This window comes from Ambystoma mexicanum, chromosome 6p (assembly GCF_040938575.1).
Source record: "Ambystoma mexicanum isolate Mex_15411 chromosome 6p, UKY_AmexF1_1, whole genome shotgun sequence".
Lineage (NCBI taxonomy): Eukaryota > Metazoa > Chordata > Amphibia > Caudata > Ambystomatidae > Ambystoma > Ambystoma mexicanum.
Window position 1 is genome coordinate 918,781,393 of NC_090935.1, and position 27,397 is coordinate 918,808,789.

The window sequence follows — 27,397 nt, forward strand, 5'->3', positions numbered from 1 at the left end:
GTCCATCATAATGGACAAGTATGAATAATTATTTCACTATTATTGGGCAGGCATCCAGGCCTTCTCTCCTATTGTCGATTCTTCATGGGTCCACACTCTAATCAGACTGGCAAATATCAAATGCCAAAGGGACGGATATAAGGAAGCCATACACTATGCCGAGAAATTCTGAAACACAACCTGACAAAAACAGGGCTCTTTCCTGGAGCTGCAGTCAAGGCAGTATTGCTTGTGTTAGGTGTGTAAGGAATGTCAGGATGTAGCTCACCACAGTGCCACAATAAACATGCATCGAAAAATCTCAAGGCAGTGTCTTGCTCCCAAAAACAGCATACACCTCTCAACAATGCAATGAACACAATGATGAAACGGAACAGCAACACATGACAAACCAAAGTACCTGCGAAAAAGTGAATACAAGAAGGGGTTATTGTTGGGTTCCACGACAGTGCCTCTAGTGAACAGATACATTCGATGTGAGATTTGATGGCCATGGGCGTTTCACCCAATCTTTGAACTGTGCACTTTGTCGAGTGCATCACCCGGAGTATGGAATGCCCTGCCCCTGGCACTCAAGACTCATGCCAGCACTGGCCTTACTCCAGAAGCACTGTAAGATCCACTTCCTCCACCTGGCGTTCCCTGACAGATGTGCACTTGTATATATGAGTATTTTCTGTAAAGATGTCTATGTTTGGTGTTTTGCTTCTTCCTTGGGTGCATTTGCTAAAACTATAATGACCACCTTTGCATTTGAAGTGATACAACCTTCTTTTTTAAATTTATTTTGCATTTTTAAAAGCGCTCACACAGCCCGCGGGCACCGAGGCACTGTTACAGGAATTGTTCGTTTTTTTAGTTGCGTAATTGTTATTTTTTTGTCTTAGTTGCCTCTTTATAACGTGCTTAGACACCGAGAGATTTCTAAGCGCGGACCCAGGGATCGAACCTGTGTTGCTTCATGTCGTCTTGCTTCCAAGGCGCGTACGTTGCCGTTAAGCTATCCTCCCGGGACTTTTAATGTATGTTAGGAGTAAATGACTGCTGCTGGGCCCCAACTTTGAACCATGCAGGTGTAAGTCAAAGTGAGAAAACATGTCACTACGGTGGGATGATGTGTCTGCTTCATGTATCTGTGATGATCGCTCAGATCAACCAGTTAAAATATCAGTAACTTACCACAGCTCCTCATTCTTTTGAGAACCCGCGAGATGCAGGATACTACCCTGTTTTCATTTATTAAAATATTGTGTCGCCTAAAAGTACATAAAACAAGTTCCCAGTGCATTGCTGCAATGGGGTGTTGTAGTCTAATATCCTTCGCTTGGGCACTGAAGGTCATAACAAATATGGGGTCCTTCTCCTGATCGACGTCCTAAACAAAGAAGGTTTCAAGGGGTTCTCCTCTTAGGAAGCTTATCGAAGTTCCCTTTCTGCAGGGTCCAGATGGGGTGTAGGAAACCTGTGTACTAAACTTCAGGTCCATATGATAATATGGTAAACTACAGACACACAAGAGGCGGAGCATAAAATGATGACTTTACTACTTTGTGCGGGCACAGACAGAACTCACATCATATCTCTTTTGGAAGGAACATCCTTCCCAACAGGATCTGATCCTTTGTGAGTCCTGCCAGGAAACCTTACTAGCTTTACATCTGAATCCAGTAGGTTGATCATGTCCCCTGTTGCATGCTTAAGTAGGTCATAGGTCTCTGCAACCTGTGGCTCTCCAGGTGCTTTGGACTACAACTCTGAATATTGACTATGATTACGAGGGATGATGGGAGTTGTAGTCCAAAACATGTGGATAGCCACAGTTTGCAGAGACCTATTGCCTGTTTAAACATACAACAGGAAACATACTAAATCTACTGTATTCGTCCTAATATTTCCCAATATTGACCAAGATGAGGAGGGAGGATGGGAGTTTTAGTCCAAAACATCAGGAGAGAAAAAGATTGCAGACCCCTGCAAACAATTCAGGGGATTTAAGGAGTAAGTTCAATTTTATAACTCAAAATTGTATGTATTTCATTCTGTAGTCAGCTTTCTGGAAGTGACTCTGCTATCATTAACATCTGCCCAAAACATGAGCTGGTTCTGCTGCAGACTGGCAGCATGCGCACTATCAGGCTGAGTGGCAGACAAGCAGCATGGCGCTCTAACACCCTTGCCTTGGCCAGGCGGGTCCTTTGAGAGTGAGAGACGAATAGAGTGCCTCAGATAACAGTCACACAAGAAGTTTGGCAGAGCCAAGGGCGTTCTCTAAGATCATGGAAACCTTCGGTACGAGATGCAATGGGGAGAAGGAAAACAAACACGGCTATCAAAATCCAGTCGAAGTTCTTCCCCGGACCGATACACCAAAAGAGTTCCGCAGCCTTGTGTTCTGGTGTTTCTTTGCAGAAGTAGTGCAAGGATAAACACAACATTAACATTTACAGGTGGCTGCTGTGTGCTGGAGGTGAACCCAGACAATGGGTTTGATTTCAAATCTCTCATCACTTTTTCAGCCAGGGAACTGAAACGTGTGTCCCGAAGGACAGGATGAATAGCTTGGGAGATGCATGTATTTTTTTTTTGATCGGCTACTACAGCATGCATTGTCCTTGCCGAGACCTTAATTTGGTCCAGAATGTGCCGAAATTGGATCTAGGAAGTTTTGTTAATAAAATAACGAGAAAGCAACATTGTTCAGTTGCGGGGTTGACCGCTTCTGTGCAAACTACTTTCAACAAGGAAAAGGTCAAATCAGCAGTGGTTCTATGACCAATTGCCAATGATACGATTGACTTATTTCCAAAATGTGTAAACTCAAGAGTGTGAAAGACTTGCCATAGGTCTTATCCATATCCCTAGATGTATACAAGGCTAAATTAATAAAATTGGTGCGTCTTGGTAGGGAATCTGGATAAGAAAAGGAATAAGGGGTTCTCCATGCATAACAAACAATGCGCGACAAATCTGAATGCTGGGAACAGAAACAAAGAATAGGAATGCCCTAACAATTGTGAGAATGGATCGAAAGTCATCCTTCACCATTGTAAAAGAAGCACCTGATGTGTGGCAGTATCGTAATGCAGTAATTGAGAGTCTGTGCCGCAGAGAGTTTTGGGCATGTGCAGTACTGCTTTTTCGTTTGCTACTCATTGGACAAAGGGTCCAGTATGTGACCAGTGAGAGGTGTCAATTTCAAGAGTGTGGCTGTATGGAGAATAGATCAGGCCTAAATACCTTACACAATACCCCTGCCATGGACACATGAATACAAAGCAGGAAAAACATTAACTGTATTTAGTAATGTAATATAAAGTGGTCTTTTATTGGGCACCTCCACCATTTTGGTAGCCTAGTTCTACTTAGCCCTGGGAGAAAAGGGGTGGAGGGTTGGCTGTTAGTGGGAGAGAGGCCATGGCAGATGCAAATCCTGAGATTTTGATGGATGCAGGCTGGGCATTCCCACATCATTGATGCCGGTATGACTTCATGGTGTGTGGCAGTGACACTGAGGTGAGCTTCGTCCAGTGGACAAGGCCAAAATCACTCAAGTGGAAGTCAGCACTGTGAAACCGGATTAGCTGTGAGTGTCAGGCAAAGGGGAATGATAGAACTAGAGATCTCGCTATTGGTGCTGCTCTGTTAATGTGGTATTTACTAGTCAAAATGCTGCCATGTTTCTTTTTCCGGTCGTTCTTCACGCTGAGTGATCTTTGTGTCCATGTACATAGTGCTTGTTCATAATGTAAACAGGTCTGAGGACACATCCCGTTAGCGGTTTCATGTCAACGTGTCTCACTGTTTGCTGCTGGTCTTGTACATTGGGATGCCTATTGGCTGAAGTTGCCATTCAGTTGATTCGCAGATGCCATGGTGGTGAGTCAATTGAATAGCCAGTTTTTCAGGAATTGGCTGAATGAGGGGTTATTTTCCACTGTATGCACACATTTTGGGATGGAGTCCCCAGGCTTGGCTGAGAGAAAATTGAGGGAAGATACTTTGTGGCATTTCTGATTGAAATTTGACACTATTACTAAGGACACACTACCTGATCAAAGTGCTCCTTTTAGCTAGTAGTGGATGAATTTCCTTGCGGTGGATTCTGAGCCTGTGTCGTAGAGGCCTCCGTTTGTGTTACATTGACAGAATCCTACATATGTTTGTCAGTCAATAGAGTGTTCTGGGGGCTGGGGTGCTGTGTTTGTATCTTTGGACTCTCTGAAGGGTGTGACTTCCACCTTTTTGACAGTTTATAGTCTGCTGAATAAAAATTCAGAGGGTCCAAGTAGAGACTGTTGGCATAGTGCAGTCTGGAGCGTACTTGTACAATGACCGCCCTGCTTCAGTGCGGGAGCGTAAGGTGGGTCATGAGTTGCCAGGCAATTCGCAGTTGAAAGAAGCAACTGCTCAGGGTGGCTTTTAGCTGTGGTCTACGTGTGAGGGCACTGTAATCATGAGCCCCACGTTTTTTATTACTGCTGCCAGCTGTGGGCAGGTTCCCATTTCTTCAGGTTATGGATTGTTGTGGGATTAAAGGTTGTGGTGCTCATTCATGGATCATCATGCACAGGGCGTGTGCGGCCATCTAGTTTCTTTTTAAGTTTGTAAAGTATATGACTTTGGCATGGTATACTTACTTGCTCGACACGTGTGAAGCAGAGTTATTAAAGTGCTCCAGAGGGAAGGAGAGAAATGTGATTTTACGAAGACTTAGAAAGAATGCATTTGTGTATGATTTTATGGAAATTCTCGAAATCTAGAATTATGCATGAGATAGTGTTCCTGGTCCAACAAAAGCAGCAAAGCGTCAGTGTTACAAACGAACAACACTTGTAATAAAACAAGACTTCTAAAGCAAAACAGCTCGACACTATCATCCTCTTTTGTTGCCTTCCTCCACAGCTAAGAATCTCTTAAAAGCTCTTTCTTTATCGTGTTTTGGGCCTATTTTTAGTTTTTTGTGATACATTTTGTTATTAGTTAAGTTAATGCTTTTGTCTCATTCTTAATAGTGAACTTACTGTCTCTTGTGTATTTGTTCCTTAAGTTTGCCCTGTTGCATTATTTTCCCCATTTAATGCTTATTTTCCTGTTCTTCCAAACCCTCACCTGTTTATTTCTCATTTCATTTCTAGGGGTTTGTTTCAGTTTCAAAGTCTTCCTGAGGCGTGCCCTTGTGCACTGACCACTGCTCTGTGCACTCGGTTGGTCTGTGGCCCTTTGGAATATGCTGCTAGTGTTGCTGGAGCAGGAATAACACTTTATGATAAGACTAGGCTTAATCAAATCGAGATTGTGCAGTTGTTAAAACAAGGACATTCGTTACTATATGCACAAAGTTATTTAAATATGTTTTTCACTAGAAACTCTGAAACTGAATTACTCTAACCATTCCATGCTCTACTTAGACTTCTATCCGCACAGTAACAATCTGAATGCTCCTTAAAAGCTAACTATGGAGTCACAATTTCATTGCAAAATCACCACTCATTAAAAAGAAGCCAACCCAGATTCCCACTTTATGGTGGATTTTTTTTGACATTATGATATTGAAAATTAGTTAAGGAAGTGGGCATGTTTATTTAAGAGACTTTTGTCCCATGATGCATTCTTTCCCATATATGTAATACTATAGGACACAATGTGTTTTTGAAAATATAAGAAGCAAGATGTTCTCATGTTGTCTGGTTATACAAACTGGATGTGTTTGCGGCCGGTCGTCGTCGTGTACTGTTGTGTGGCTCTATGTGTGCCATGAAGAAAGGAAGAATGTGAAAGAGCCGCCATTTAGACATGTCCTCGAGAGAAATGTGAATATGAAGGAAAACCAGGCCTGCAAGTCATAACTCTATATTATGCGTTGCCGAAACAATGCTAAGAAAGCATTTGACAAAGAAAACCTTTCAGAATGAGAGAGTGGGTGAGCTAGGACTGGGAGTGCTGCATTCTCCTTCGCTGTACTTGCTTCATGGAGATGCAGTCATAACCCTCCACCCCTCGCATGCAAACTAAGAAGCCCTTACTTCAGGAAACAGGACAAATCAGTGCGAGCAGAGCAAGGGAAGGGAAGACCGGCAAGGGTAGACGGGTTGCCATTTCCGCCTCTCCTGTGTCATGCTGTGAACTAACAGTGCCCTCACAATAAATGCAGCGGGCCCAAGGTTACAGGCCACCTCACTCTCACAATCCTTGTTGAGCACATTGCCCAATAGCAGCTGCGACCTCCAGACTATGCCAGTACTTTTCATTCACATTCATTCAATTTTTCGGATCATCATACCAGCAGAACCCGCATCAGAGCCCTAACCATGGACACTTTCTTTTAACTGAGGCACAAGGGTACACAGTGAATTGCCCAAGATCACAACGTGTGTCAGTGTGGAATCAGTAATTGCACCTAGGGACATACCAATTACAGATCCGTCGTATCTAGAGAAGGCATCCTTGTCTGGCCATTAACCTCATCATCTGGTCGCAGAGTAAATGCCTGGTTTTGTTGATTAAAACCCCTTTTGAGCAAATCCATGTAGCCGTGGGAGGGAGTCAGACTTCTTCCTGGGTATCTCTATTGCCAGGGCCCATCCAAACATGCTAAAAAATTGCTTACATTTGATGCAATCATCGTATACTCAGAAATAAATAAATATTACTTGAAACAATTAGTGTGGGCAAACAAGGTGCAGCTGCACTAATTAACGATACACGGGTTAAAAGTCCCAGATGCTTAATTAATAAGACTGTGCATGTGCACCGTATTCTCAGAGGCCGAATCGGAGAGCGGCTGATCTGCTGAAGGATGCTATTCCATTGTTTTTCTCATAGAAGGACACACCTGTGAACATGGGATCAATGGCTACAAACATTACATGATACTGTACCTTCATTACCTTAAGAACCAGGAAAAAGGCACTTCCTGGATTGGGTAGAGTTAGGAAATTGCTGAAGAAGCACCACAACAAACACAACCTCCTGAACCAGGTGTCTCAGGATTAATAAAACACAGACAGTAAGAGAGCACATGAGTGTGGCTACACTTCGTGTAGCCACAACAGTGCTAGAATGAGAAGGCTCATGAGACAGTTAAGTACCTGGAGAAAGAATAAAGACGCTTGGCCTCCAAAGATGTGGAGAAGAGTGGCAAAGATAGGAGACAATAAACAGGGTCAGAAGGGCAAGGTGAGGAAAGACCAGCCTCTTGGGAAGAAAATGGCTTAATTTTCTTCCATTTTCTTCTACCGCCGACGACCATCTATGTAAAGCTTTTGTTAGTATAACTACACACAGACACAAACAAGCAAGGTGCCACCTGCCAGGTAAAACCTTGGAACGCCCCACAGGACATCTGTGGCGTCATTTGATTTGAAGATGGGCAGGTGGGAAGGAGACTACGAACAATGGCAGCAGAAGAGGATCGGGGGAGGTTAGCCTGCAAGGGTGACGTTTAGTTCTTTCCACAAAAGTACAAGACAAACACAGAGGAAAAATAATGAAGAGAAAAGAAAGGACAGCGAGGAGAAATACAAGCAAAACATACTCTGGAGTTGTTCGTTGTTCATTTCAATCACAACAGCTTCAAAGCGGGTTCATCGCCGTTGGAACAACTAACCACAGGATAGAAGTGTGTATCCAATGATCGGCCGCTGGCGCATTTCTTCGTATTAGGTGTCATTTTTTGTGTTTTTTTCTATGAATAGGTATTTGAGGAGTTACCGACACAACAACTCCAGAGTATGTCTGGCTACAGAAGCTGGGGTACACAAATGTCACATCCTCATGCGTCAACCTGTGAAAAGGCCTACATCCGAAAGACCCATACAGATTCCGCCAGGTGTCTGCCCTGAATTTAGGAGAAGCTGAACACATGGATGTGACATCATGAAGGCACCGGCGTCCAGAGAAAAGAAAAAGGAAAGCCAGTCGGGTTAGTGATAGACAGAACCAGGTCACTGTGAGCAGGGCAAAGAAAGAAAACACCCTTGAAAGGAGTAGGGACAGTCACTGTGAAACACCACGTAGCACCTGGCAAAACTCAAAACAAAAGAACAGAACTTGTACAAAACGAAAAAAGTGCAGTTAAAGAAAAGCAACCATCAGCAAAAGTGAAAACGAAAACATTGTAAAAGAACATGAAGCTTTCTCATTTCTGTTGAGCAGAAGTGCTCGTTGCCTCCTCCCTTTCGCCCTTGTGACGAAGGATCCTTGTGCGGAAGGAAAAAGGCAAGGGGGCGAGAAAACACAAATACAGAGTAACAGGAAACAGCCGCACGGTCACCTCTGCCACCATTGTCTGTCCCAGTGTGAGCAAGCTCCCAGCGCTGGCAGTGTCAAGAGTGGCCCCCCCAAGAGAGTGCACTGTATTTAAGCGACCTGCTAGACAGACTCTTTGGACACCATTGCTACTGTGGGATTCACCATTTCCGGGAGCAGCACCTAATAAATCACTGGGCGGAAGACTGCTAAGGGAAAGGTCTTTATGGGCGGAATTCTCGACACAATGGCACGCTAGACCCCATGCGACTGACACGCCCACGCCATGCAGACAACAGAAATCCACCAAATTCAGGTTGTAAACCCTGAATGGATGAGGCAGGATGGTGATTGGGCTGGTGCTTATATTTGAAGACCTTTCCTACAGTTACTTCAGAAAAACGATTGGTGCTTTAGAAGGCACTGTTCTTCTGAAAAGTAAACTAGTGTTCATTCAAAACAATGGCCGGATAAGGAAACCACACACAAAACCAATAATGCAACTGGACGCCCGGAAAGCCAAAGCATTACCAGTAACTGAGATGGATTTGCCAGCAGGGGGTTGGCGGGTAATCATTTTCTGCTATTTAAAAGTTGCCCCTACTGGAGGATTTTGATTGGAGTTTTGAAAGCTGAGGTTTGTTTACAAATCCTCTTTATGGATTCTCTGCTAGTAATAGAGCGCATGTACACCTTTCGCTTCAATGGAGTGGATATCCAGATGAGATGGACATGCCACCAACACGGTCTTCCTGATGGCCTACAGATACCTGCTAGTTTCATTGGAACGGTCCAAAGTTAGACCAATGAAGCGGCAGCCCCTCGTCCAACCAGAAAATGAAGGGTACTGTTTAAGTGGGGGATAGAATTTCTGCATTACAGGGGGAATCACCGACTCCTCAAACCCTACTGCAACAAGAATTAGTGATCATCTTATAGGGAACACATGTTTGGCTCAACCTACTGTGGAAGCAGAGAATCATATGCCAGCAAGCACAGAGGCAATGCCAGTCTGGTGATGTACAGAACATTATACACTGTGCAAACCACACACTATACTCATTTCCCTTCCCATCCCCAGCATTGTCTATTTCCTGGTCCTCTGGCATCTGCAAAAAGCAAAGCATGTTTTTTTTAAATTGTGTGTGGTTTCCGTGGCCCGTTTCACCTTGCTTGTCCAATGTATTGCCTTTTTTCAGGTCCTTAATTACAGTGCAGGGATTCCCGTCCATTTTGACACAAACCAGCTGGAAGCAGTTACACTGAAATCCCCTTCCCCGCCCAGCCCACCTCCAGGAAGAGTGAATTCCAAGGTCTTACCCTTTTTGTCTTGGTGGTTATGGAATGAGCCTGCGACATGCGGGTCTGTGCTTTCGGAGGAGTCAAGGGGGTCCTTCCAATCCATCATTCGTCCCCTATCGTATCCCTCGCGGGCCGGAGAGCGGGAAGTGGTGCTGGGGACGTGGGAATTGGAGTGGCCTGTGTTTAGCACAAATACAGTTAGAGATCACACACTGTAGACAGCAGCATGATGTTACATTCTATGCACAAAAGCCAATGTTCACTTGAGCGTATAAGGAGACAACACATTCTGCTAGAGCACACCTGCCAAGAATGGTGCAGTACTATCACCGTATTGCGGTCATGTGTGGAGTCTAAAGCTACACACCGGGTTCGGCAATGGAAGAGTAGTTAGATTTCCTCCACAGTACATTTGTATGCTATGCGCGCACTATTCAGTGGGGTAGATGTTGGAGCGGGTCTGTCACTTACTTCACGGCTATGAATGATGGGCTTTGAACCTCAAAGCTGCATCAGCAGTTCCCTCACATAGCAGTGGATTTGCACCACAGTGAGAATCTTACCCTTGGCTCCCCTTTGATCAGGTAAATGCAGTAATACTAATGCCAGTAGCAGCAGAATTTGCATAAAAGAATTCATCAACCTCAGGGGTGACCAGCCGCCAATCCCGCCACTGCAGCACAATGGCGTTTACCAGCTCAGTCTTGGTTCGCTACGAGTCGCAGCAAGCCCTTGAGCACTGCAAATGGATGAAAGGTGTGAGCCTCTCAGGAAGCAGCCCTGGATTTCATCTGTAAATCAAGCTAAGGCTGGGCGCTTTTTATATGAAATTTAGAAAGCCTTTTCCATAGCGCCCTAACAAATGTGACTGTACAGACAGCAGCCTTCTCTGCCAGGGTGTCCGCGAGAGCCGTGGAAATAACAAGAGACAGCTCAAGGAATCATTGGGGTTTAGCTTAAGAATGGGGTCTATTTCCGTGAATGGCTGGGAGAGACAGAGGAGCGATTCTTGTGGGCTAAGTCCTCTCACTGCCTCAGAATGTTTAATGCAGATGATGTCAGAAGCTTCTTTTATGGCACCGGGGATGCATGATTAAAAGAAGCCCCCCCATGAATATTAATTATCCTTCAACAAGCGGCAATGTCTCTACTCAAGATGCCAGAGTGCGGAGACTTTGATTTATAACATCAGATACTACGTAGCCGACACGGCGTAGCCACACTCTGCATGGTGTTCAAACACACGCTGGCATGGCACATGGTGCTGTGTTTTATTAGCCCATTTGGATGCAAGCTGGTCAGATCAGCTGTGTCTCTACCGTGGATTCAGGCTCACGTTGCAAAGTCCAACTATTATATTTATTCATTCAGCACCATGCTCAAGGGTGGATGGAGGATTACACTGATAAGGGCATCACACGTTATCAAATTGTGGCTCCACGGCATGCTTCCATTCCTCATATTCAAAGTCTTTTCACAGAATGCTTTGAGATTTGATGAAATGCGAGATAAAGTAAAATGGGAGAAATTCTTAATGTTTCTAGAAACGGAGGCAGCTATCTTCAATCAAGCAACGGTCAATGCATTGCTTTATAAACTTCCAGGTACCTGATCCACCGTACCTAGATGTAGGGTTCAAACCCAAAGTACAACCACACACACACACACCTATGATAGGGGCTTCACATATCCCAATCCATATGGAGAAGAGCAGGGCAGATCATTTTTATTTTTTATTTTATTGTTTAAAGAGCGGACCTAGCCCGAGAGCAGCAGAGCACTGTACAGAGTGTAGGTAGCTGGCATTTGGGCTGGTATGTTTTAACAGTAGTGCAGTACTGTGAGGGTTGTGCGCTGGTATGTGCGTCCATTGGAATTAGTCCCTGGTCAGGTTTTGTTGAAAGAGCTATGTTTTGAGAGATTTGGAAAATTGGAGAATTGTGGGGGCATTCCAAACCGACACCGGGATCGAATTCTAGAGAGTGGGCGCATGACAAGAGAAGGATTGTTTGCAGGTCCCGTCGCAGTGCACGAGTTGTGCTTCAACCCGGTTTGTCAATTTGCTGTGCAAGGATCGTGTGCCACCAGATATATGGAGCGTAGCCGCCAGATACGCTGAAGTGCTATACGTGACTGCTTTGTAGATGATACATGCAGTCTTGAACATTATCCTGGTTTGGAGTGCAAGCCAGGAGGGGGTAATTCTGTCACATTTCTGTGCTGCCATAATAAGACATGCTATGCTGCAGCATGATGGACTGCTTAAGAGCATTTCCCATCGAGTTGCTAGACCACAGGGCCTGCACAATGGTCCGGAAGTCCTGCAGGAGTGTAGAGTTTGATTTTTTGAAGGGTAGAGATTCTGAGTCAGGCTATTTGGGCATTCTTAGCTATGTGTTTCTGGAAGGACATATTGCTGTCAATGGTGAAGTCTAAGGATTTTGCCGAGTCTGAGAGTTGTGGATCAAACCCTTCTTGGCACATTTCATTGACCCATTGTTGGACAAGTTGATTTTTAGCGGGCGGACTGATGAGGACAAATTCAGTCTTGTTTGAGGTAGGCATTCAACATCCGGGACTGGGTGATGGCTAGGTAATCATGGAGACAAATGATGTCCTGTGTGTTATTTACTCTGATGTATTACTGAGGATCGTCTGCGTATTGGTGGATGGCTATATTGAGATCTTTGAAGAGAGGGCCCAGAGGCTCCATGTAAAGGTTAAAAAGAATTAATGAGAGGATGAGCCTTGAGGGACTCTGCAGGGGACCTGGAGTCGGTTAGAATGCAACAAATTCATCTGGACACCCTGGTGTCCGCTTGAGAGGTAGGAGGTAAACCAATTCAGGACCGTGCCAGAGAAATCCATCCTGTCAGCAATAAGGGAGAGAAGGATGCAGTGACGATGGTGTTGAATGCAGCCGAGAGGTCATGGAGGATGAACAAGCATTAGTTGCCCATATCAATGATTTGGAGAGCATCATCCACCACCTGGATGGTGCCTGTTTGGATGTTACACTTGGGGCAGAACTCTGACTGATAATCATTTAGGAGTTGGAGTTGTTCGATTCTGGCAAGTAGTTGTGTAGCAACTACTTTTTCTAAGATTTTGCGAAGAAACGGGAGGTTCATAATGGGCCTGTAGTTGGCCAGGCCATCTGGATCTAGGGTTGGTTTTTTTCAAGATAGGTCGTATGAGACCAGTCTTCAAGGTGTTCAGGAATTATCCTTCGACATGGGAGGCATTGATGATGCTGAGGAGTGCATAGAGCACCAGGCCTGTTAATTGTTTAATGATAGAGGTCAGAATGATAGCATCATATTAAGAATTAGGTTTGAGGGAGGCAATCATTTTTAGGAGATCTGGGGGGAAGAGAGGAGAGAATGATGTCCAGGGGGAAGTGTGTGTGTGACGTGGTGCAGGGGTTGGTAATGCTGTGAGTGGTTGATTCGATGGTCTCTCGGATTTTGTCTATTTTTTCAATAAAAATGTGTTGATTCTGTTGCATGTTACCTGAGCTGCTGGCACCTCGGGGTCGGGTGAGGATTGTGTACAATGCTTTACTACTACAAAGAGGACTTTGCTCCTTTTAGAGGCAGCCTCAATGGTGGTGGAGTAGTAAGCAGCTTTGGCCTCGGAAATCAGAATCCTATGGTTTGCGCACAGAGATTTAAGGTTGGTGAGGTCTTCCGAGTCATGGTTTTTGTGCCATTCTTTCTCTAGGGTTCTGATTGAGCATTCGTTGGAGGATGGCTCTAGGGTGTACTATGAGGTGGATGGTTTGGTCTTAGCCTGGCTGGATTTTAGTGCGGGGGGGCATGAGTGTCCACCATTTTCATAGGAGAGTTGCTGAATAATTCCAAGAGGCCGGGACATTCCCTGTGGTGGGGAAGTCTGCAAAAGTTTGCTTATAGCTCACTGACCGCAGTGCGTAATATGCAGGCGTTTAGACTGTCCTTTGTGAGCCGTAGTTGAGTGGGTGATTGATAATGGGATGGCGGCATGGTCAGACCAGTCAAGTGGGATAGGGTTTGCACAGGTGATGCAGGGGGATGATGTGATGACTACGTCTAGGGTGTTTCCTTTGTTGTGTATGGGGGAGAGCACAATTTGCTTAAGGCCCATGGAAGTGCTCATTGCCAAAAGTGCGCTTCGAGTGTGGCTGTCAGCCTGTGACTCGGGGACATTAAAATCACTGAGAAACACAACATTTGAATGTGCTAATTTTGCAGAGGAGAGTACGTTGGAGATGTCAGCAATGAAAGAGTCATTCCTGTGTAGTAGTCTGTAGATGAAGTGGAAGGTGATGGATTCCTTGTACAATAGAGGAAACCTGCTGGTGAATTATTACAATGAGCTTGTTCTGGGAGAGGGGATGATGGAACATGGCCAATCGCTCCTTTAAATGACTGCCACTCCATCTATAGCCCTTCCTAAACGGTTGGCATGATGGATGCAGTAGCCTTGGGGTAGGAGGTCATTGAAAACATGTGAGGAGGATGGGGTAAACCATGTTTCAGAGATGAACAGGGCATCAAGGATGTTGTACGGGATGAGGTCAGCGATCTCTGCAGTGTGAGCAACTGCTGAGCGAGCATTGATCAACATGAAAGGGCGTGTGTAAGGGGTCCATGGGTGTTGAATGGGGGGCAAGGGAAAGATTGATGAGGTTTGCTAGGGTAGCTTGCCAGGGCTGCTTAGGGCCCCTGGCCATTCAAACCCAAGTGAATGTGGGGATGGGCTGTGGAGGGAGGAGGCACACAGTGATGTATTTTGGTGAGTAACAGTAGTAACGATTAGTTTGTAGCTGAAATGCAGAATAGCGGGTCAGGCCCCTGGCTTTATCAGGCCCGAACAGGCACAAACAGGTGAAGTCCTTGTCTTTACATATCCTTTGCTGAGGACGCTGGTATGGGCACGCATATAGAGGACTGATTAAATAGGTGGTGGGATGAGCAGGTGAGTGGCAGGGCCTGGTCACTTGACCATCATCCTACTCAATGTTGTCAGCCTGTAGATAGCCTACAGTACACTCTTGGAGAACCTCAGTAAATCGGTTGTTCAGTGGGTGAGACTACAAGATCACATCCCTGCACTGCCCACACTCAGCCTACTTGCTGATATTTCATTGCTATGGGATCTCGTCAGCAACAGAATGGGAGCCTATGGGATACACAGGCCCTTGATTGATAAGATGATAGAGAACACCATGGTGTTACTAATGGTGCATATAAGAAAGATGCTCTTGGTGTTCAGATAGAATGGAAACATGGCCGAGTTATTGGTGTAGTGCAACATTAATAAGAGCCCAGAAGGAACAGTGTGTAGAAGCACAATGACATATTAAGACTGTTGGAAACAAAAGAGCAGAGCCTGATTGTGGACTGCCTGCAAGAACAGCAAGAGTGCGTGAGGGAAAACACTAGTGGCACTGTCCCACGTCTGGGTGCTAAGACAATAGCTGTTATTCCAAAAAATAAAAGTATAGGTAATTCTTGAATGCCATGAAATTCTGTCGTAAATGTCCCAACGCAATCTCACTTCATCACACTAAAACAAAATAAAACCTAAGTATAATTTCAATCGTAAAACTAAAGCCCTGTGAAATGCCCACATAGGAGTATGCAACATATATGGCAACTACAGGTATCATAAAGCAATAGTTGGTTAAGGAGATTCAAGGTAAACATTGTTTTAATAACACTACGCCACTAACAGTGCAAGAAAAAGGTGGCCTGAGACTGTGTTCTGAGCACATGACAAGCACAATATGCCATGCTACATCCCTGGGGAGCAATGTGGTGATGGTGGATGCTCCAGTGCTAACACTGGACACGGAGTACTTGTGAAATGGGATGACTTTCGATGTAATGCACTACATACATGCACCTGACGCAAATCATCCTCTTGCAAACACATGGCCATTATAGGATCCATTTAATGCATATGTGATTGGGATTAAGTCAACTGTTGCTACATTAAAACGTACCTCATCCTTTTGATAATTACATTTCTTTAGCTCTTGGAATGGAATTTGACACACTGTATGGCAGCTCTTTGCCCCTCCCCCTGTTGCTTGAGTTGCACATCAGTTACAAGCACTTGTTTTCTCTGGGTGCTGCATGAGTCAACTCTAAACCATCCTCGAATTGACCCTTCCCTCGTATTTCAGTGGTACAGGCAAAAACTGGGATGTAGCACTTACTACCACAATCCCAACCATAGCACTAGCAACTGCCTAGCACCCCACCAGACCCCGCAATGGGTGAAAGGGACTAGCCCCCACGCCTTGCTGGCGGTGCCCAACAGCCTCATCGTGGGACGGGCCCCAGGTATATGCTGGAGGCTAATGGAGTGAAACAGAATATTGCCAAACTAGTCATGAAGGGCTGTCCTCCTGCTTCAGTGGCCAGATGGGAGATGGATGCCCAGGCACTGGCTCACCCAGTCCTGGGGGCTGGAGTGAATCAAGGGCACAGAGTTTAAAACGCTCAATCCTCCTAGGCCAAACCTGTGCTCAAGCATCTTAGCCAAGCACATACTCTTGTATATTTCGTCGCCGTCGAAGAAGGCGTCCCTGTCTGCAGGCACACACGGGCTATTAGCCGCGGCGGCCAACAAAGAGAAGCCACTGTGATGGCTGACATATTTTCAGCACTGAGTGTGGCAGACCCACATCCTCAGAATCTGCACTGCCCAGCAACCTGAAAACACAACAACAAATGCTCTATGCACTGCCCTGTGCAAAAATGGCTCAAAATCACAATATTCGCACAGGCGGGTGCACGCTCAAACTAGTCCACTAACATGCTCTACTATTGAAGTCGACTGATTCTCTCAAAGTCTACATTTGCTACTGTTTATTTTGTATTACATTTGGAATAAACCATATTTATGTTTGATCGTCTCATTTAGTTCACAAATGCTAACGTAGGCAGTAAACTTGGCACAACGACACTCAATTTGCATTGATTCTGCTCGACAGGTACACGTTTGATGCCTGTTTTTACAACCGACAAGTGGCAAATAAAAGGTATCACACCCAACGTTTCCTTATAGGTTTAATGTGTCTCATCAATATGACTCCTACAACTGCTCCTGTGACGGACCTGTCCACCCCCCCCCCCCCGCAAAATCTTCAGAGAATCACAATCTTTCAGAGCTCTCATTGAATAAGACCGTTCTGCTGCCACTGCCCCCTCGCATCCACAACCAGCGCGCATGCAGTCTGCTCCGCCCCACAGAATATTCGTCATGACAGAATCTAAGACCAGTCTAGCATTCCACATTTCAGAGAGTGCTTGCTGAGCATGGTCCTTCTGCTAATGGATTCTTTGAGCAGAAATGCAGGAGGGGGCACAATTATTTTTCATGGTTTAGATTACCTGTGGGAAATATACGAATAAAATTGGGGTGCAGACTCTTTTATCCATTGTCTAGTCAGAGATTTGCCACTGCGGCAATAACCAGGTGGCTCAGTGCAAAGTCTAGCAAATAGACCCTCGTCTTCTTGTTGGGAATTGATGGGGCCGCACGAGCCAGACGAGGTCCTACATCACCGCTCCCTGCGGTGGCAAGTGGATGAAGTTTCTGAGTGAAATGTCCTGTGACCAGGATCTATATTGCCCCTTCCCAAAGCAGATTTATGTTGTCTGCAGTTCCTGTCTCCATTGAGTCTGCAATTAAAGCGAGTAGAGTTGGGTGCTTAATCATCGGCGACGCATTAGTGGATTGCGCTCATGTTTCACTGGATTCATTAAGCACAGTGACGCTTCATTTATTAAAGCCACTCCAGCCGGCTGAAGGGGCTGTGCTTAAGGCCTGGTTGTATTGATCACAACTCTTGAGGGATCCACTTTCTTTCTACACGGTTTTCATGGAGTGGGAACAATAGTCATCAAGAGAGAGATGTGCCCATTCGGCTATTCTTCACCGCTCGGTCTGTATGTTCCTATGTCTAAGCACAGAAATGGCAGAAAAGATGAATGCTTAATCAGGGGCAGTCGCATTGACCAAACTGAAGACGTCACCACCCCCGTTTGACATGTGTTTATTGGATGGAAAGACAAGAAATGGAGCGAGGGCCACAGTTGACTTTCAAGAATAGACCAAAGGCACTTCTCATGCGTTGCAACTGGACCCTCAAAATCTAAGATCTCTCCTCCATGCGTTACCATCCCAGCCCATAAGTGAAGGTCCCATGGCCCTGCTGAGACCTTTTAGTGTTACTATGGTAACTAGGCCCCTTCTTTCTGTGGTTCTGGACATGGCTAACGTTAGAGTGCTCCCAGGGTCCCTTTTCCTATTCAGATTACTCGTCTATAACTGCACGCTGTCTTTTCACTTCCCCGCTCAGCGGGAATACTCGTGTATGTGTGCATGTGGGATTTAGGAGTAAGCACGCTCTGTAAGCTCTCTACACCTAGGGGATGCATCTGAGGTGTTGCAAGTTGGGTGCGAGGGTAGGAGAGGAGCTGGGTTTGGGAGAGGGCACTATCCGGCCGCAGAGAATATTGAGCTAATATTGATTTTTTGGGAATACTGTGTAAGCTAGATAGTTTGTATGAGACTCTGATGTATTCCCTTTTGTGAACCTTTCATTTACCCCCAAGGTTTTAAAGAAAACGCGCACTATGAACACACAGAATGTGCAAGGGAGGAGGGATCAGCGCTCCCTTGTTTGTGAAATGTCACGGTCATTTGGGGAAGCCACAGACGCTGGGCGACTCCACTGGAGTCTTAAGTGGTGTCAGTTGCCTTATAACCTGTCAAGATGTACTGGGGCTTGACAAAGAAACAGAGGCAGTCTCACATGCCGCTGTTGCCGTCGCACCAGAAGGATGGGCGCTGCCTCTCGTGTGTCAGCGGGCTTTGATCTGTCTAATACCGTGGGCTTTCCCCTCCCATGTGCTGTTGCACGCGTCTTGTTTATCGGGTGTTTTGCAACGTGCAGAGCGCATGCAAGGTGCTGGAGAGAGGGACCATTCCCCCCTTATTTATTTTGGGAGCAACAAACAAGGCTATCGAGGGTGACCGACAACGCCAACATTGCACGTTATTTTAAAATCAGGACACAAGAGAATGAACTATGCATCACAATATGAACACTAAGCTTGCTCGCCCTGTCCCGCTTAAGCAGGCGCACTATAATGCTGCAATGCAGACATTGGCACCCAGGTGACTTGCTCCCATGAGACGTAAGCAGTGCAGGAAATCCAGGCTTAGATTCCCACTGCTGTTCAGGATCATTGTCCAATGTTCTCTATTCCACATACGCAATAGGTACAGAATAAGGGAATTACAGACATTGCAAAAGATATATATATATATATATATATATATATATATATATATATATATATATATATATATATATATATATATATATATATATATATATATATATATATATATATATATATATAGTACTTACCAGAAACCTAATTTGGGTTCTCTGTTTGATTTGTCTTTGTTCATTCTTGAGGCTCAAAAAGTACTAGCAATGTCTCTTCTTGTGACACCGTCCCAGGGTGTGCCAGGGATCCCACAGTGTCACAGAAAGTGTCATGGCCCGCAGGCAGAAGTACAATGAATGCCACTTCTTGTGACACCGTCCCAGGGTGTGCCAGGGATCCCACAGTGTCACAGAAAGTGTCATGGCCCGCAGGCAGAAGTACAATGAATGCCACTTCTTGTGACACCGTCCCAGGGTGTGCCAGGGATCCCACAGGGTCACAGAAGGTGTCATGGCCCGCAGGCAAAAGTACAATGAATGCCACTTCTTGTGACACCGTCCCAGGGTGTGTCAGGGATCCCACAGTGTCACAGAAGGTGGCATGGCCCGCGGGCAGAAGTACAATGAATGCAACTTCTTGTGACACCGTCCCAGGGTGTGCCAGGGATCCCACAGGGTCACAGAAGGTGTCATGGCCCGCAGGCAGAAGTACAATGAATGCCACTTCTTGTGACACCGTCCCAGGGTGTGACAGGGTCACAGAAAGTGTCATGGCCCGCAGGCAGAAGTACAATGAATGCCACTTCGTGTGACACCGTCCCAGGGTGCGTCAGGGATCCCACAGGGTCACAGAAAGTGGCATGGCCTGCAGGCAGAAGTACAATGAATGCAACTTCTTGTGACACCGTCCGAGGGTGCGTCAGGGATCCCACAGGGTCACAGAAAGTGGCATGGCCCGCAGGCAGAAGTCCATCAAATGCAACTTCTTGTGACACCGTCCGAGGGTGTGCCAGGGATCCCACAGGGTCACAGAAAGTGACATGGCCCGTAGGTAAAAGTACAATGAATGCCACTTTTTGTGACACCGTCCTATGATGCGTCAGGGGTCACACATTGTCATAGCAAGTGTCATGACCCGCAGGCAGAAGTCCAACGAATGCCACTTGTTGAGACACTGTTCCAGGGTGCGTCAGGTATCCGACAGTGTCATAGAAAGTGTCATGACCCGCAGGCAGGAGTCATTTCGGAATCTCAAATGGGCTGCACAAAATTGAGCAGGCCAAGTGGGGCAGTATTCAACAACGATTCTTAAGTTTCCCTTTAACAGTGCATACAAAAGTTTACCATTTTCAAAAAAACGCTGACACTAATTAACCTGCACTATTAATTTCGTTTATCTTGTGCTAATGTATAATTGTACCGTTGGAGCTGTCACAACACATAATGGGAGGAATTAGCTACAATGGAACAATAAGGGGGTTTGGCTAATTCCAGGGCAGGAGTGTCCTCTTGAGACATATCTTGGGAGAAGCCTAATCTAATTATGTATTTTGAGCTTCTGCTGAGGACTGTGTCACTGGAAGAGCCATTGCTCGCAGACATTGCAATAGATCTACTAAGAAATGAAAAATGAATAGCCCCCCTCGAGTGGATACTGAATGAATGCCTTATAATTTTTTTCAGATATAGCTGGGAGAAGGAAATGTTCACATGTGGTCTAAGCCCCAACTCTTTTACAAGTGTATATGCAAATTGATTATTTGAATGGAAAACAATGACAGCCACTCTGGATAGGCTGGTCTGGGATCTAGGTGTCTAGATCGCTCCCTAAAGAGTAACTTCGAAGGCCGACTGCCACAGACTGCCCACTGCACACCCGTTCCCTGCTTCTTTTCCCTTCTCCTGTTTGCTTGTAGGGTATCCCCCTGTACCCCTACTGCCTTGTACTGTCTCCACACACTTACCTGTCCCTGTCTGCCGTGCTGCTCCGCCTATCCCCATACCAACAGGGGGAAGCGTGTCGCACTGTTGCGCATTGGCCCCTTTCTGGCACTCTTTTGCGCGCTGCTCTTCTGCCTGGCAGTATGCAGACTTCAATCGGCCGGTGTGTGTCTCTAAACAGCTTGCGAGGGTAGGAAGCTCTACACACTAGCTAATGAACAACGATGCTACCCTTATTAGTCAATTAGCAGGGAGGGCTAGGTGAATACAACTACACAGAAAAGGGGATGGGTTAACACCGGGGACCAGTTCACCAAACATATACCTTATGTGCCAGAATTCTGCCAAACTGGCACAAAAGAGTGCCTGCCCGCCAGAGAGTGACTCTGATGAGCTTAGTGCAAAATGCCCACATACCATCATCTGACAGCCCCCTGTGTGCGGGTTTCAGAAAAGGCATTTAGGCAAATTTATCCTTTCCCGCCCATTGTACCTGGATCCAGCCGCCATTGGGTTGACATTCGAGCTGAGAAAGCCCATTCTTCGCTTGGTGGAAAACTGCCTGAACCTTAATCAAATTTAGAATTGTCATTGACCTTCTGCTGACATGAAAGCAGCAGCGTTTAGGAGGGCAGGCTGCCATTTCTAGTGAAACGCTGCCTGGAAACACTGCCAGACGTACACCTTTGCAATCTGTGTGAAAGTATTATCCCACTATAGGCACTGGCTGCATTAGTAATCCACTATCATGTGTCTGGGATGCTTGGACCACAAGGCTGTAGAGTCTTGCCTACCTCTTACCCCCTCCCAACACCCAATTCATTTGTCGCTCTAACCCCCCTCACCCCTTCCGCATTCTGCCTTGTACAGACAAGGCGTTATTTCATCTAGTCTTTTATAATTGCGATTAAACACTGCGGAAGAGACATATCTCCCAGAAAAGGAAAACAAATAATTGATCAGACCTGTGCATATTTTAGGCATCCAGATGTGGGTATAAAGGAATGCAGATGCAGCCATTTTGGCCAAACAAGCCTAAATTAAATGAAGCCATGATTAAGATGAAGGCAGACAATAAGGACACACACATGGCTGGTGAACTGGGCCCCACAATGGAACAGGATGGCTTAGGCTATGCTACAAAAGCCGCACCGCACCTGCGTGGCGGTGGGGAAGAAAGGGTCTCTACTACATGGCTTTAAAAACTTAATTAAACTGACCATACACTGTGTTGTAATATGTTTCGTAACCTGTAGGTGGAGATGTTGGAATATCTACAAAAAAATGAGGGGGGAGTGGAAAGAGGAAATGATATCATTGAAAAAAAAAGATTTAAGAAAATGTTTGAAAAAAAACAAAAAGTGATAGTGAACAGGTAGGAGTTGATGTGGAGATGTTCTTACCATTCAGTGCCACAAATGAATCTGAAAGCAAAAAAAGTGGGCGGGGATTAGATGATGGGTATTTCAGATCAAATAATCATATCTCGCGGTACACGTCATCACTTTGCATGCAACCAGAGAATGCGATTTTCACGGATACATCAATCTCCAACACTATCACGATGCTTTGCCACATTAGCACCAACTCAATAACACTCTTTAGAGAAGGCTGCTGGCAACCAAAGGCCTCGTTGGCAGTGCAAGAGTAATGATCTGCAACCTAAGTTTGACTGCCAGCAGCCCCTGCCTCAAACTACCCTACAAGATGATGTGTGAAAAATAAGCAAGGAGACGGGCCTAACAGGCCCATGTGATCCTCTGTCGAAAGGATTAGCCATACGCATGCGTGTCCGTCCACCATTGTAGAAAAGGGTTATTGAAGGGCCAGCGAGGGGAAGCCATGCTTCACGCAAGCAAGCCTTTGTGAACACAGGGCATTGTTGCCTTATTGTATCCACCATTATCAGCACAAAATTACCCCTGGATCAAGGAACCAGGAGAACTGCTGAGGAAGAGCCTGAGGTTCGGCTCCACTTGCCGACCCGATCGAGCAGCAAAATCCAGTTGGGTTTTCAGAATAACCATACAAACCTGCAGACGTTATCCACTAAAATGCATAACCCGCATCTTACTCATGCATATTCACAGCGGTTATTCTAAAAACCTGACTACATTTTGCTATTCAGCACGTTCAGAAACCCAGCCCTGGGCTGCTTACAAAAAGCTCAAGACTGTGAGAGTGCTACATAGCAACAACACAAACAAGCAATTTAAAAACAGGAATCTTTGAAACTTGTGCCCTCCAGATGACCAGTGCAAATCCTTGCAAACGGCCACAGGCTCCTAACAATGCCAAGCGACATGCACGTGCATTTACAACATTGCACAATGTGCCTTCTTGCGCACAAAGATTGCAAGCTCCTGGTGCAGAGATACCTAGATTGCTCGCCCGAATCTAACAGTCGCATGGCTGGGCTTGGTTTAGTAACGCAGGCCTGCTCTCCCCAACAGAGACACTTTTTTGCCACAACACAACCTATTCTTTTTGATGCGCATGGACGAAGACAGCATGACTGTCTCTTTTGTTGCCTGACTGTCTTTGCTCCTCTTGCCAAGTTGTCACTTGTTCCAATAGACTTATTATGCAGGTTTTGTTTGCTCTCGACCTTCCCAAACAGACGCTGACATTAGATAAACAGGAGTTCAAATAGCACCTTGCTTACTTTGGCAGTCGCCCAGGCCATCTGTATTGCCATGCTCTATGTCCTGTTCCAACGCCACCCTGGATAGGAAGAAAAGCAAGAGCCAATGAGCAGCCGCAACCAGTCACCAAAGTGTACCCCTAACCTCAAATCACAAAAAAGCAACAGTAGAATTAGCAACGCTCTGCATGCATCCAGGCAAGGTGTCAAGTGTGCTGCCGCCCCCACACATCGGAATGGGGTCACATTGTATTGCCTGAAAGTGTCACTAGCAAGCAGCCCCGTTCTTAAGCCTAGCATTGGCTAGAACTGGCCCTTGCAGTCTCAGCAGGTGCACATCCCACTCCCCGCTTTAGGGGATATTGCCTGAAAAAAACGAATCACAAAACAATGAGGCCCAAAATAGCGAACTTTTTTCATCCAATTTAAACAGGATTTTTGTACTTTTTTTCCAATAAATAGATGGGGGCTTGGTAAGGGTATAAACTAAGGTGCCGGGATGTGAGGGCGGGGGGTCTCTCTCCTGCACTAAAAAAATATATGTTTTAGAAATTCGACTAAAACAAATTCCGTATTTTGGTCCTCGCTGTTTTTTATTCACTATTTTAACGCAGATGCCTGTATGGTCACCTCTTTCTTCTGATTTTGGCAGCGGCATTTTAAGGCAGGCATGCGCTCCAACTTCCCATCAACAAGAAAGCAAGGCGGGAAAGTAAGGACCTGTCACCGGAGGGGAGAAAGTGATAGGTCTGGCACAGACAATGGAGATGTCATCTCCCGAGTAGTGAGATGTCATCTCAGCGTGCGATGCCTTTCAAGAGGGCTGGGTATTGAAGAGGAGTGAGAACACTGCCAGGGATGGCCGCCTGACCACGGTTTAAGCAGATGATGGTTCAACAAAGGCCATTGCGAAAACATGAATTGGGCAAACCGGGCTCTCGTCAAAACGTGTCAGATCTATGGCATGAGGCATTGGAGAAAGCCTATCCCCCAACCTCAGTTCAACGGAGAGGACAAGGTGGTGTCTTGAGCGCTAGAATGCAAATGGAGGATCACTTCAGTAACCTGACAAGTTTATACTCTGCAAGTGCCAGTAGACGGGGCCCTACAATCGGCTCAAAATAGCAACTTCGAACTGTCTCCCTGATTAGAATGAAAAATCTAGTCAACTAAAAAAAATGCAATGCTTGAAATCCTTATACTGGCAATTGAGAATGCAGCCAATACTTGCACTTGTAGCACAAGCAAGCTGTCCTATTTATTGCTTAAAAATGCACATGCTGTCTTCGTGTGAACAATCTAAAGGTGCGAAATGAGATGCAAGAGTGAGAAGTTGCACAACTGCCCCAGCATGTTGCTCTTAGCCTGAGATGCCCAAACCCCCGGCCAGAGATGTGCTGCTCAATCTACGTGTCTATAAGCCTGGAATGAAAGAAGAGTTGTGATTGACGACGATAGGGGGCGTGTTCAGCGGGTGCTTTCAGGATGGGGCACATTAAAGAAGTCCCAGAAACCATTCAACAAATAAGAAGGGAATACTATTACCAGCAACTCTATTCTCCTACTCCCTGACAATCTGTCATGGCACCCATCCTCTCATCTAATATATGTGGGCTGCTAATAGGGACCGAGCCACTCCCTACCTACCTTTGTGTTGGCTAAAAATGCATACATGCACTTTAGAAATCGTTCGTTCACATCTCGGACTACGGCCCTCTAAAGGGCGTTCATCCCCACAGTGCTTCGGGCCATACCAATGGCAGTAGGTGTTATACAAATGCCAGATAGCATAACGTAACTATCTCCTTCCCTATTTCACTATTGCCATCCAATTCTGCCTCCTCCAACTACCATTCCAGGAGTGGTCTAGCCACATAGTCCCAGGGATCTGGTTGAGCTCTCTCTGGGGATCTGTTCCGGTAATCAGGAAAGGACTTCCTGTTTGGTTCTAATCAAGCAGCTGCCTGGCACCACTGCTCTCCCAGTGACACTTAAAGGCTTTCAGGGGGCAACCCGCGGCTTCTGTGCGGCTTTTCTCCTGAGGGCAGGTAATCAGCGGCAGCCTTGTTGTGTTGAGTGCTGGATATTATGAGTGCAAGCTCCAGTCTATTCCGTGCACCCGGCTTTGCTTGGCAGTTTGCAGGACTGCCTCGGATCACTACTATCCCTTATCTAATTTGTATAATTTGCGTATTCCAATGACCTCCACACAGCCGGCCATGTCAAGCATTACTTACTTAGAACCAGATGCAAGCAGTGAGCAGGCTCCCGCCTCCTTACTCCAGCCACAGTAGGGATCTCTGGAAGCGATGCAGGTCCTGTGAAGAGAACAAGAAACCATTAAGATAAGGCATCATTGTTTTAACAAGCTGGCTTCCTTCAACACTAGGAGCTGGGTTCAGTAACGCACTTTTTGCATGTGCCGTGCCTCTCGCAGCGTCCCAGCGGAACCCAGATCACGCATGTAGAGAAGGCCACATAGAGAGCACTTCTTTCCTTGTCGAGCTGCATCCCCATAATCCTTCTGTCTTCCACGCCATCGTAGCTGCACCTAAACCAATCATAGGCAAGGTTATGGAGCATCAGCAGACTGAGAAAAGCATTGCATCTGTCATCTCCCCCGTGCATAATGGGGAGCGGGTTCTGTGCGCCTCAGCTTGCCCATCTGCTTGCCAACCCTGATACCCCGCCCTGCCCGCTGCTGACCTTCTTGAGTTCAGCGAGTGTCTTGTCCCACTATCTCCACTAGGAGTGGTAGGCTCCACGCGCACGCTGCCCCTCTCTATCATAAGACATTTCCACGTATTTGCCCTAGGTCTGCCAGGAAGCTTTTTGCAAACTAAATATTTCCTTTGGCAACATTTTCTTTTTTTAATTATTTTTGTGTGGAATGGTTTCAGGTAAACCTTACACACAATCAGAGTATTATTTTGCTATGTTCATCAACTTGGCCATGTCCTGTGAACTTCCTAACCTTATCCAAACCTCTAAAATGTGTTTTGCTCCCGAGTGGGATTTTTAGCTGTATAAAAATGACCATAACATGACATATCAATGTTCATATATTGACAAAGTACATGGGAACCACAATTCCCGTCTCCTAAATAGACATCTCAGAGGATAAATGAGGTGAAAAACAGTTCTGTGCAATTAACTTCTCATGAGAAGGTCCCTGATGATCTGACGGCTAATATTAGGCCTCTTTAAACAGTTTACAGTCAAGGAAGTTGCGAGCAAATAAGCCACTGCAAGTTTGTGGTTGAGGGCTTTGCACTAAATAAAGTTTGCGACAAATGCCGAAACCAAGCCAATTAGAAATTAAACACTTGGCAGGGAGAATGGCAAAAGCACAGGCCCCCAAGATGCAGTTGGCAAGAACAGGAAAGCGGGCAGGAAACAGCACAGATACCCACTTCTCCGTGTTGTACACGTTAATTTCCTCAAGGAAAAGGCTGTCACTGAGGAACCCGCTGCTTCCGGTTTGGGCCAAGAACTTGAGAATGATTCCTTTCTCCGACCCCAGGAACACCACTGTGTGATTCCGATGCGGCCCGGCAGCCGTGTCCACAACAATTTTGGTCAGGCGGTACCTGGGAAGATAACAACAGCACAAGTTAGCATGAGACTGACACAGCACTGCTACTCTGCCCACACCGTGTCTGGAGGGCAGTACCATCCTAGTTTTCAGTTGCAAACCTGGCGCAGCTCAGTTAATTTTGTTTGCATAGGGCTTGCTACACACATTTTACATTTTTGCAGCTGTCTCAGTACCATGTTTTACCATGACCAAAATCTACTGTACTCACTAAGTTTCGAAGGATGAAAAGCTGACCATCTGGGTTTAAAACATGAGACCGGCGGGAAAAACAGAGATTTCAGCAGAAGTCGCCAACCCACATTATGTCGCCTGCGTATTAAAGGAGATGATTCCCACTGTGTCAGCACGGCTGGAGACAAATGGAAATATATGCGTGATAGGAATTCAAAAATCATGTGCGTCCCTCTAAAAGTCTGGAGCGGGCAGCAGG

At 45.9% G+C, this 27,397-nt stretch overlaps 1 protein-coding gene across 12 annotated transcripts in view; it reads right to left on the minus strand.

Moving 5' to 3' along the window:
• The window catches only part of SEMA6A (semaphorin 6A), a 350,792-nt gene that overhangs the window by 160,302 nt on the left and 163,093 nt on the right, over positions 1–27,397 (minus strand). For 3 of the 12 annotated variants that reach the window (XM_069625553.1, XM_069625546.1, XM_069625547.1), the window contains exons 13-19: positions 26,783–26,959; positions 25,780–25,920; positions 25,607–25,687; positions 23,382–23,449; positions 22,129–22,149; positions 21,946–21,999; positions 9,568–9,726 (exon numbers count right to left, since the gene is read on the minus strand). In XM_069625553.1, coding sequence (XP_069481654.1) covers positions 9,568–9,726; positions 21,946–21,999; positions 22,129–22,149; positions 23,382–23,449; positions 25,607–25,687; positions 25,780–25,920; positions 26,783–26,959 — 701 coding nt within the window. The remainder of the gene's footprint in view (positions 1–9,567; positions 9,727–21,945; positions 22,000–22,128; positions 22,150–23,381; positions 23,450–25,606; positions 25,688–25,779; positions 25,921–26,782; positions 26,960–27,397) is intronic. The other 9 variants (XM_069625554.1, XM_069625548.1, XM_069625555.1 and 6 more) reach the window with 5 other exon arrangements.